General features: G+C 33.1%; 3 protein-coding genes across 3 annotated transcripts in view; 2 read left to right on the forward strand and 1 right to left on the reverse strand.

Annotated features, from left to right (window-relative positions):
- Nucleotides 1-3,166, reverse strand: part of LOC144968316 (DNA mismatch repair protein Msh6-like) — a 62,550-nt gene extending 59,384 nt beyond the window's left edge. Inside the window, exon 1 of the mRNA XM_078906561.1 lies at nucleotides 2,776-3,166. The gene's annotated coding sequence lies outside the window, so the exon portion shown is untranslated. The remainder of the gene's footprint in view (nucleotides 1-2,775) is intronic.
- Nucleotides 3,167-3,950: 784 nt separating this feature from the next.
- Nucleotides 3,951-10,085, forward strand: LOC144968318 (uncharacterized). Its single transcript, XM_078906568.1, has 3 exons — nucleotides 3,951-4,076; nucleotides 6,867-7,403; nucleotides 9,703-10,085. The coding sequence occupies exons 2-3, from the start codon at nucleotides 6,884-6,886 to the stop codon at nucleotides 10,083-10,085; spliced, it is 903 nt and encodes a 300-aa protein (XP_078762694.1). The 5' UTR covers nucleotides 3,951-4,076; nucleotides 6,867-6,883.
- A 2-nt stretch (nucleotides 10,086-10,087) lies between these two features.
- Nucleotides 10,088-11,830, forward strand: LOC144968319 (uncharacterized). Its single transcript, XM_078906569.1, has 2 exons — nucleotides 10,088-10,362; nucleotides 11,528-11,830. The coding sequence occupies exons 1-2, from the start codon at nucleotides 10,088-10,090 to the stop codon at nucleotides 11,691-11,693; spliced, it is 441 nt and encodes a 146-aa protein (XP_078762695.1). The 3' UTR covers nucleotides 11,694-11,830.
- The last annotated feature ends 739 nt before the right edge of the window (nucleotides 11,831-12,569 follow it).

Consider the following 12,569-nt stretch of genomic DNA (forward strand, 5'->3'; position numbering starts at 1 on the left):
GGGGCAGAAAAAAGGGAGATTCTCGACTTACTTATGAAACCGAAGGTACTGGCCAGACATTTAGCATTATCGTTGTCTCCAAACTGAACAGGAAGTGATGGCTATGGATGTGGCCTTACTTTCCTCATCTCCACACACGTCACAAAATGTAATTCAACCCAACATATTAATATTGGCACCGCCTACACGGATAGCCTACCGTTGTCGAATGTTGAATAGGAGATTCGACAATTTAAAATGTCAAGTGCGAAAAGAATAACAAACGGGAGCTGGGCGAGATCAGCATTTACTCACGTTAATGTCAACTGATCGTTTCATATTATCACTAACGTGGAGAGTATTAAGAATTAAAGGATAAGAAAAGTACGAATGAGTAAAGGAATACAGAAATAAAATACTGGAAAACTACCAACTAACAGTTTTCAACGAGATGTTAGCCTTGACGTTGTATTGTGACCAGGATTCTGGATGGTTTCGCGACTGTACTTAAATACAGCAACGATTTCGCCACCTATTAGAGAGAGGGAATGGGGATACCCTTCTCAAGCGATCGTCATAACATAGTAGTGTGAGCACCCTTAGAATTTGCTGCCATCTGTGTGAGACCATTAGAAGCTGCTGACTCGAAACCGAGATAATTTTGGTATACTAAATTTTGTACCAAATCCTCGAAGTGCTCCTAGCTCAATGGTCTGCAGACCTGCTACCAGTTTGAAAGACGATGGATCGAATCTCGGTCAGAAAAATATGTATCTTTTGTCAGAATAATATTAATCTTGTATTCATTTATATTATCTGTTTATTCGAGTTTTTGTTTATGTAATTTATAAGATTATATAAAATGCCGTTATTGTTCAATCATAATTGCAGTGAAATGAAATTTTATTAAGAAGAAGCGTTTAACCGGAGAGTGGCTAAGCAACAAATGTCAACCATGGTGACAATTTTTAATTTTTTTTTTAGCCTACAATTTTTTATTTTAATTGTTTATTATTATTATTATTATTATTATTATTATTATTATTATTATTATTATTATTATTATTATATTATTATTATATTATTATTATTATTATTATTATTATTATTATTTTTATTATTATTATATATTATTATTATTATTATTATATTATTATTATTATTATTATTATTATTATTATTATTATTATTATTATCTTATCTTATCTTACTAAAGGCTTCATAGGAATTATCCTTTAAATGCCTTATACAATAGTTTATAATTACAGAATCTCATATAGCTTGCATTGTATCATTCTAAGACAGTTTTACACAACTTTGAATGTCAGGAAAAATGTATCAAAACGGCAATGTAAAATCGAAATGAATCATAAATGTACAAAGTTCATAATACAATGATATATTAAGGACAAAAATAATCATGAAAGCATTATTATTATTATTATTATTATTATTATTATTATTATTATTATTATTATTATCATCATCATCATCATCATCATCATCATCATCATCATCAGCATCATCATCATCATCGTACTTTAATGCATTCCGCATCAACCTTTCAATAATTTTTATTCTAGGAACATGGGAGTAGTAAAGCAGTAGACGTCTATATTTCCTTCTACAAGCACTGAATCCCTCTATGACGATATAATATCGATGAGTTTGTTTTGTGGCATCTTAAAAATATCGCATCAAAGTAAAATTGTCGTTTGCAAAAAATATGTAGATAGGTAGACCTACAGCACTTTTATGAATCACGAAAAGTACCGTCAATCTACAAATAGCATTCGTTTTACTTTTAAACTGAATGAACGTACACCATCGACGTGCAGATATTTGCAGGTCTGATGACCCTAGTTGTTATGGGCTTATTGTTGTAATGGAGATACTCGAAAACCATTAAAAAGTATTGTCAATCAGAACACTGTTACAAGCCAATAATTGCGTTCGGTAATCAGATCTGCAAATATGTACACTTTGTAAACTTTAACAACGTGCAAATTTCCATATTTTTAGAATGTGCAAGAAATGGGCCGCTGGTGCTGACAATATCAAGTTATTTTTCTTTCATTATTTTCGTAATTGTTTTTATTATTATTATTATTATTATTATTATTATTATTATTATTATTATTATTATTATTATTATTATATTATTATTATTATTATTGTTATTATCATCATCATTAATATTATTATTATTATTATTATATTATTATTATTATTATTATTATTATTATTATTATTATTATTTTTATTATTATTATTATAAAAAATAATAAAAAAATAATAATAATAATAATAATAATAATAATAATAATAATAATAATAATAATAATGATGATGATGATGATGATGATGATGATAATAATGATAATAATAATAATAATAATAATAATAATAATAATAATAATAATAATAATAATAATAATAATAATAATAATAATAATAATAACAATAATAATATTGACATTGATATGATATGATATAAATGCGATATGATATGATATGATATGATATGATATGATATGATATGATATGATATGAATTTTAATGTGCCAAAATAAGTTAAGTCTTTCAAATGTCCATGACCCGATAACATGTCAGCATAGCAAATCAATTCCAAATTTTAGCCATTTTAATCTAATTTAAATTTGGTTTGCCTCTTCTTTTAAAAAAATCTCCTGCATTGACACTATAGTCATTATGAACAATCTTGTATAAATATATAATGTGCATTTGGAAAGTCATTAATGTATAATATAAATAAGAGTGGTTCAAAAATACTACCTTGTGGCACTCCATTTGAAACATTGCTATATTACAATTGTTCATTTCTAACTAATCCTCTTTGAATACGATTTGTAAGAAAAGATTCAATCCAATTAAATATATTGCCCCATAAACCGTAACCTCACAATTTTAGACATAACTTTTCACGGGGAACAGTATCAAAAGCTTTTTTAAAATCTCAATATATTATATCAACATCATTTTAAGTATCAATTAATTATACATTTCTAAAGCCATGCTGTGAATTACTCAATAAGCTATTTGATTCAAGGAAAGACATAATGCGTTACTTAATCATGGACTCCAACATTTTACAAAGTATACATGTCAAGCTAATTGGTCCATAGTTAGCCGGGTTGCAGCGATCACCCTTAAAAAAAAAAAGAGAAGTATTATTATTTATTATTATTATTATTATTATTATTATTATTATTATTATTATTATTATTATTATTATTATTATTATTATTATTATTATTATTATTATTATTATTTATTATTATTATTATTATTATTATTATTATTATTATTTATTATTATCATCATCATCATCATCATCATCATCATTATTATTATTATTATTATTATTATTATTATTATTATTATTATTATGATTATATTATTATATATTATCATTATTATTGTTATTATATTATTATTATTATATTATTATTATTATATATTATTATTATTATTATTATTATTATTATTATTATTAACATTATTATTATTATTAATAGTATTATTACTATTATTATTATTATTATTATTATTATTATTATTATTATTATTATTATTATTATTATTATTATTATCATTTTCATCATCATAATCATCATCACCATCATCATCATCATCATAATCATCATCATCATCATTATTATCATCATTATTATCATTATTATTATTATTATCGTCATCATCATCATCATCATCATCATCAATATCATCATCATTATCACATCATCATCATCATCATCATTAATGTCATTTCATCCTTTTAATTGAAGATCATACATGTTAGGAGGAAGATAACAATTATATGAAAATAATATGGTATTGAACATTATTGACGACGTTGAAAACTGTGAGAGACGTTCCAGTTGTTGGGAAAACATTAGATAAAGATAAGGATTACACAAGTGTTACATGTTTTTTATAGCAACCTTATCGCTCTATCGCCCGCTTGTTTATTTTTATAATAAAGATTGCTACACACCAAACCATATCCTGTTCCACTTTGAGGTCAGACAAACCCAACAAGCCTTCTAGAATTCCGAATCAGGATATAGTTTGTGGTAAGTTGGATCCCTATGACGTTATGACTATTATCACGATTTTCAGTTTTTTTTTAGATAAAATTTTCACAATATAACAACATTATTCAAGATATAAGTAGAAAAAAATGCATTGTATAACATGTCAATGTGATATAGGTATAAAACCACTAAAGTCGATTTTCAACATCAGTTAGTTATAATACAAATCAAAAAATGGGAATGAGTTTGCCCTTTAGGAGTTAGTGTCATTTTGAAAAACAAAACAATTTGCTTTATACCAGGGAGCACTCCAAATTTAACGTTCATCTCCGACGGACGAGGAAAAATATAATATTATGTGCACAGTGTATGCCAATAAGACAAACGGAATCTAGAGTTGTCCAATCGCCTCGAACGTCCCGATTACCTGTCAAATGTGCTCGGTTCTAACAGAGATACATTCTAAGGAGATCTAAGATTCGGCCCATTCTTAGCCTCATATGTTACTTATTCACAGCCGCCATACCAAGAGACAGGATAGCTTCCCTCTCAACTCCTCAAACCACCCTCCAGTATTATGAAATGTAGTGCAACACCAAGATATTCAAAAGTAATGATTAGCATCTCCTTTTAAATACACTAATCAAATATCATGGGTGTCTATACAGTCTTTCCCCGATTTCCAAGACTTATTATACGAAAACCGTTTTAGATATTTGCATCTCATTTTCGCCATTTAAGGAAAAGGCATACATATATTATGCCCATTAGCCCTCATTACATCACTGAGATCAGCAAGAATGAACTTAAAAGGCATACTTTTTCTCTCCTCGTATTTCGAAATGGCAAAAAAGCGACACAAATGTTTTGGTGTAATGTGATTACTTGATTACATGAAACAAAATCGTCAATTGATTTTGATAAGTTTGGTGATGTAATGTGGGTCTATGGCTAATGGGCATAAATGTATGGCTTTTCCCTAGAAGACGTTGAAAACCTGATGTAAATACACAACGGTTTAAGAATCATAAGTATTTGAAATCAGGAAAAGTTTTTGGTGGACACCCTGTATATTGAACCAATTATGCTTTTCATTACTTTATTAAATATTATTTGTCGCTCTATGATATTTTTTAAAAACTTAAAACATAATGTACTAAGACTACAATGTCCAGATTAATTTACAGAAATGGAGACATGGTAAAAAAAAACCCAACCTAATGTGAAATTTAATGTAAAGCTTTCATATACCTGACATACGTTTAACCCATAATCAAGCAGAATGAAATTCCTCAAAAGGAAATAATACTATCTGGTAATACTGCTGTACTGTTTTGTACTCTGATAAAAACGGTTTATTAGTAAGGGCAAGTTGAGGGATTATTTTGATCGATCACAAAAAGCTTAGGCCTGGAAAAAATGCAACAACGCCGCGAAAGAAACGTGCTATGTACCTTCCAAAAAATTTAATACACGCAACACCAGCATTGATCTCTCCAACTACATTAGAACAAAAAAAAACAAAAACAGACTAACAAGAGGACACGACAATAAACTATCATTTCAAACATCAAGAACAGACACCCGTTGCACTCTTTCTTTCCCTCTGTCGTTCGTTTATGGAATGAACTCCCTCGGGAGTATCTAGATAGAAACTAAAAACAATGCAGAATTTAAAGGGTCTTGGAAGCGTGGAAAAAAATATCAAAAATGAAATGATCACAGCGTGTATTTTGAATAAATGAGTGAGTTTGTGTGTCTGTGTGTGTGTGTGTGTGCGTGTGTGTGTGTGTGTGTGTGTCGTGTGTTCATACATTATGTGAACTGTAGTCTTGATCCTCAATCTAAGGGGCTACTACAACGACCACGAAGAAGAAGCTGTTTCAATTAACAATTTTCTGATCAAAATTTTAGAATATATTTTGTGAGAGTACAATTACAGTGTATTGCAATTCGTTTTAGTGGCTTTACGCCGCTCGCGAACCTTTTATATCATTCCAGCGCAAGGAGAGCGGAAGATAATAGAACAGTCAAAATATTTAGATTTAAAAAAGTAAGTCAAACGGGATTTGTCTAATAGAGATCAGAGGTAGATCGAAGAGCAAAATATCCTTGTGGCTAGACTGAAACCATCATAAGGTCCCACAATGATACTGCCATAAGATATCCGCCAAATGGGATACCTTGAGATGGTAATAAAATAATTCGATATCAAAAAATGGCAAAATATATTATAATGGAAAGGTGATTTACAAATGAAAAAACATCTTTCACACAAAAGACCCGACTTTTTTCCCACGCCAAAAAGACTCCATGTAGGGTTTTACCCTAAACCCAATGGTACTATTCCAGAATAAGGACACAAAACCACATAAAGAGGTCAGATTGTGACATAAGAGGATGGAAGATGTACAAGGCTGTGAACCGATAGAGAATCTATCAGAATACAGTGGTGCCAAAATTCCACCCACCACAAACAGCAATGGAGACCTAACATTGTTCACCAAAAGAACAGTAACAGTTTTGCGTCTTAGGCTTCAGTGAAACTCGATTCTCACCAATGTTGCTATTCTTTTTGAGCTAACGGGAAGATCTGGTGTAATGTAAGTGTCAAATTAAATCCCACCCGAATCAGACTTTGCTATTGTTTACTTACTTTATTACCTACCACGATGACACAATGAATATATTTTTGAAGGTTTTTTTTCTAGGAGAAAATGGCGGGGGGGGGGGGGGGGGGGGGGGTGATTTGATGTTTACGTCGTTAAAAAAAAAAAAGAAAGAAAATTCATTAAAAATGTTAAATTAATTTTGTTTTTCATTTTGCAGAGCATCAGAAAACCAGAATGCTGACGTGTGTATTCTTCATCTCCCTATTAGCTCTCAGCAACAGCTGGGTCCTAGAAGTCAGCCAGAAACACGTTGCCAAAAAGTTGAGCAACAATGTGACATTTCTTTGCAAGTATGATGGAGACGACAACGAGATGGGCAAACTGGTCCATGTTACGAGAATCCGGCTTTTGAAATTCCAGTCTGCTAACAACAAATGGACCGCCGTGGCCAAATTGTCTGACGCGAATCCTGAAGTCACCACCACCTTCTCCTACCAGCCAGAAGCGACCGGTCACGCAGGGAATCGTGCCAACTCATTCTTGTCCCTCCGGTTCGAAATCGCTACGAGTGACATCATCGGACAGTTCATTTGCGAAATTGACGGGTACGATTTAGAAGATGAGCAAAGAGCTGTGAAGACATCGCCCGTGATTATTTCGGAAAGAGGGGTGACCTACAAAGATCTACTAACCATTATATTGCATTTGAAATCCGAAGAGGAAGGCGCTCATACTTCAGACAACCACAGAATTGGTATGTATGTGAGAATATTTAATTTTCGTTTTGTGCTCGACATTGACCTTTCGCCCTCAACACTGAATAAGATGAGTTACACTAAAAGGTAATCACAATTCAGATTCGATGTGCCAGGTTTTAGTTGATTGATTCTTTTTGATAAAAGTTCGTTACCATACAAAGCAATATCATAATGCCAATATCAGAACCTTAACATAAACCTCATCAATATTACCATTGTACGTTTTTTAGTGACTAAATCAAAGGCATCAATTTATGTCTGACAACTCTTTCCTTGACCATAAAAAAAACAAAAAAAAAAAAAAAACAACAACAAACAAAAAACAAACAAAAAAACAAACAATTTATTTAAACCCCCCCCCCCCCCAAAAAAAAAACAAAACAAACAAACAAGCGATTGGTGTCTCCAAAAGAATGACTTTCGTAGGAATAAAGAAAAGGTTATAAAGTACTGTCCGCACGAAGTAAACGTTTCGACTTCATACATTCCACACAAGGATTCGGTCATAACTTTTAAAGGTATATATTTTATATCATAGTGATATAAATGGTTTCCATAGTTTTCAATGCACTTCACATTAAGCCTTAAAAAATCAAATATATCCATTTTGTACTACCGCTCTTGCAATATGTGTCCCTCACTCGAATGTGGTAATGCCTTTTAAATACTTATCACAGGATAGGTAATGTAAAGTTTTCGAGGACCTCAACCAAGATAAAAGTGGAATAACCTGCTGTCGACGGGAAGTAACTGACATAGCTGACTGAGTCTTTTAAGTTATACATTCACTGCTTATTTCCCTTGTTTGTGCTCTGATTTGGCCAACTGAACAGATTTTTTCTGTTTGTGTCTTTTTTTATATATAATAAATCAGTTATGCATATATAAATACATAAATAGACAAATAAACAAATAAATAAATGGACCGTGTCTAGAAAATAAATTCTCTCATAAGATCCAAAGAGGAAATGTGTATGAAGAATGAAGGGTCGATCTCGAAAAGACCCCAAGATAACCCGAGATTAAGCCGCAATGCAGCATTGTAAAGCGAGAAATTGGGATTAAGTTTCTTGCTCAAGAAAAAGAAAATGGGATGCCTACAGAGGGTCTCGAATCAGGGTCCTCCAGATGTAATTGCAATGCCTTATCTAATCGACCTTATGGGTCGTGTCAAAGTTTGTGGTACAATAAATACCCTATAGTGAATTTAGCATAGTCCAGAACTGAAATAAAGCTGGCGATACGCATATGTGCATTTTATGCTAAATTAAATCATTAATACGATATTAAAATATTTTACAAAGACATCAAAGTTATCGGCCAGGTATCTCTTTTTATTACCTAATATGGTGAGAATAATAAATAAAAAGCCTATTCCAAGAAATCAACTTTGCACCTTTACAGTGGAATTTAAACCCGTGACCTACATGTCACAAGTCGAGTGCCATTCAAATAAAACCATCTAGCCGGACGAAAGTAGCAGGCCAAAAAGTCTCTGGATGGGGGATTTTGGAGAAGGAGTGGGGTACTGTTGGGTGGATGCTATTACGATAGGCGAGATCCATAGCAATTAATAGAAAATAATGAAGATTGAAAGGAGAGGCCTTTGATGTCACCTACCACGAAGTATACAAGTCATGCAATAGTCACAAACCACGGATGGCAATAAATGAGTCTTTTTTTTTTTACCCAATATCACTAAAGATTGGAACGCACTACCAAAATGTTATCCATGATCAATTTGAACATTTAGTGAGTATGAACAACAGAAGGCAAGGTTTTTCGTCAGCATGAAGAAGAAGAAGAAGAAGAAGAAGAAGAAGAAGAAGAAGAAGATCATTGGATACACCGCTACTAGTTCTACTTACAAACGTCGCTTAAATATGAGCGAGAATTGAATTAAATTTACTAAACTGTATTCACTGACAAACTTGGCCAATTCTATAGCCGCCTTCAGTACATGCTTACCCGACAAACAAGCTTGTATTCTAGTTTGTGAGCATTTGTCATTATGTTTAGACGCCATGCCGCCTCAAATTGAATTGTGTGAACTCACCATTATTCCAGATTATCTGCGTCGTCAAATTCTACGGTGTTCAAATTCGAAATTGCTATGACCGAGTCCCAAAGGTGGCGGTGTTATGAGACTTTATTGAACTTTCCTTTTCAACGTGTAAATATTCGTCATCCTTCAGTCCACAGTGCACCTCACTGTCTACAAAATTTACCTGCAATCTAAGACATGTGCATACTATGTAAGTAACGGTTTGTTTTTAAATATCCATTATATTTTAGGTTTGTTAGAAAAAAAAGTCCGTATTCTTGAGAAGCAAGGCCAATCAAGAGTCAATGCCATCGCCAAAATCACTAACATGATACACGCAATGAATAACAACTTTATGAAAGTAACTGATGATCTATTGAAAAAGCAGAAAACAATCTTATTGGAATTGGAAATCCTCAAGGATGTATCGAGAATCCAAAGACAAGCATGGCCAGAAGGTACCTACACACTATTTAACACAACATACGGGTGTCCAAACTCGTTTTCATTTGATTGGACGACAAGTTCATTAGTATCACGACACAACAAGGAAACACGAACACCGATAAAACGTCGGCCCCTATTCACGTATTGGGACCTGTCGTGGAATCAAGTGGAAGCAATCATTATGTGAATATGAGATTTTGTACCAAGAAAGTGGATGCCGCGGGCCCTGCCTGGCCAAAAGGAAGCTACTGTGTCAACCAGTACGCCGGGACTTGTCCTAATAATCTCGTTACGGGGACTATTCAATTTGACAGAGAGAACATTGGTAGCTTTGACGCTGTTACAGATTTACCAAGCATCACCAGAACCGCCGATGTAACACAGATTAAATTCTGTTGTCGTAACGATGGTGATGCAGAGACTCCCGTACTCCTCCCAGCAAAGGATCCATTCTATCTTTTCAGGTGAGATCTCTTTACCCTCTTGATTAAAATAAATATTTATTAATTTTTGTGTGTGTGCATTCTTGAATGATATGGACATAAAAAGTGCTTGAGCTTTTATATAGCGCAATATCCACTAAATGTGCTCAACGCGCTTTACAAAGGGTTCCTGACCAACAGCAACATGTATCATATAGAACGAGACATGATGCCTGTTTGGGGATGTTACCATTTTCCCGACAGCGACAACGCTGTTAACGACCAGGTACTCATTTTACACCCGAGTATGGTGAGATAATGTGAGTAAGGGACTCAACTATGCGCCGAGTGAGGCTCGAACCCAGGACCTTCCGATCCGAAACTGAGTGTCATACCACAAGACCACATAGCCAAATGATATGGACATGCTACCAAGCTATGATATAAACAGTTAATCACAAGTTAGTCCTACAAAACTGTAAGGGCCATTGAACGAGAATTTATCTCGGTTTCTGTAGCGCCATACGAACAGTAACAATTGCTTGTCTATCGCAAAGTATTTTCCGTCCAATCTAACAGTTCAACATATCTAATTACTGCTGCGTGGATTTTGGGAGGGACGGGAGCGGTCTGAATAAATCTCGATGGCACTAAAGTTTGATACCAATAGTTTGGCTTGTGAAGCGATTGCTTTCCCAACAAAGCTATCGGGGGCTCCATATTTAATTATTTGATTTGGCACTGGGAATCAAGTGCGTCTTTTTACCCCAGCCGACAATAAAGATATAGAGAAATGTACGATTTAGTTAACGACTAGGACTAGTATGGTGAGAATAGCCCTCGTGAATGATGATACTACTTGGGTGTAGTCATTAGCATCCTTGACACTTTATCAAATTATGATGTATGCACATGATAAGGGAATGAGATTTGTATAACCTTTCGAGGAAATTACTTATGAAACACCGTGTAGTGCTTTAAGCATGTTAATCACTTAACTACCGAGCTCTGGAAAAACTCGTATTTTAAAATTTGGCCAGAAAACTCAAATATCGATCCATTTAAATGACCCTCATATTGGCAAAACCTCTCAAACCTGGGACTATGCGCTATCCAGATTACGGCAATTAACTGGTTAAAACCACGGAAATGATCTTTATTAATGCGGAAATTTATCATGACTGTTATGTTATATTTTCACCACCAGAGTTGGGGACAAGTGTCAGGAAGTAATCGGAATGGACGTTTCTGAAGAATGGATCTACTTTGACACCAAGGAGAGCAAAGACGCTTTCATCGGCAGCACAGTCCACCCAGACGCCACGCTGAAGAACATCAAGTTACTACTTTGTTACTACACTCCAAAGAAGTAATCTTTCTGATCATATGTGACCCATCGCGTCAATCTGGTATTATTTAAAATTGAACACATGTTTTTTTATAAAATGAGTTTAAAGTTAACTCTCTTCTTATCGATCATTTTCCAGATTATCCTCGAAATGCCATAACCATCTAACCTATAAATTGATATTTTCAACTCTAACACAAAAGGAATAAGTACATGCTATACATAATTTTGTTCAGCTGAACACGCTGCTCAACACTACATAAGTTCTCACAACTATTACCAAAAAAATCCTTCAAATTTTGTGGTGTACAAAAGGAATCTGAATGAGAAAAATTCTGGTTGTATCGTAACGAATGTTACGATTTTCCTATAGTTGGAAGTGAGAGGTTTAAAATAAAAATGAGAAAAATAATATGGTGCTTAAGGCGTTTCTTTTTTGTTGTTTTTTCTTTTTTTTTCAGTTCAAGCAACAAAACTAATTTCTCCAGATATTTTAACTCAGAAGCTTGAAATTCAAATTTGAGCGTCAAGTTTACCCCGAAATAATACTGTTTTATAAACATGGTCACATGTGATATCTGGAGGTCCTTGATGTAGCTTATTGACCTTTGTGATTAAGTCCTAAATGTTGAATAAAAATTTGAAAAATTAAAATTCGGAATGTTCATGTTTCCAATTTTTAGACTATCTATATTTTGCATTTGTCAACAATTTAGAAGTCTAGGTTTTAAAACTTTTTGACGGGTTGGAGATTCTTGTATTTGATCAGATAGAAGAAATAAAAGCTGTATGACCAAAAATTTTTTTAAAATACGCTTTGTCATTGAAATGCAGAGTCTACTTAGCCAGTTAACTGTCGTACACTAGAAAGACACGTAGCCTTTTTTTAAAATTTGGCTAG

This window comes from Berghia stephanieae, chromosome 3, assembly GCF_034508935.2.
Source record: "Berghia stephanieae isolate SIO BIC M18660-M18661 chromosome 3, UCSD_Bste_1.3, whole genome shotgun sequence".
NCBI classification, from domain to species: Eukaryota; Metazoa; Mollusca; class Gastropoda; order Nudibranchia; family Aeolidiidae; genus Berghia; species Berghia stephanieae.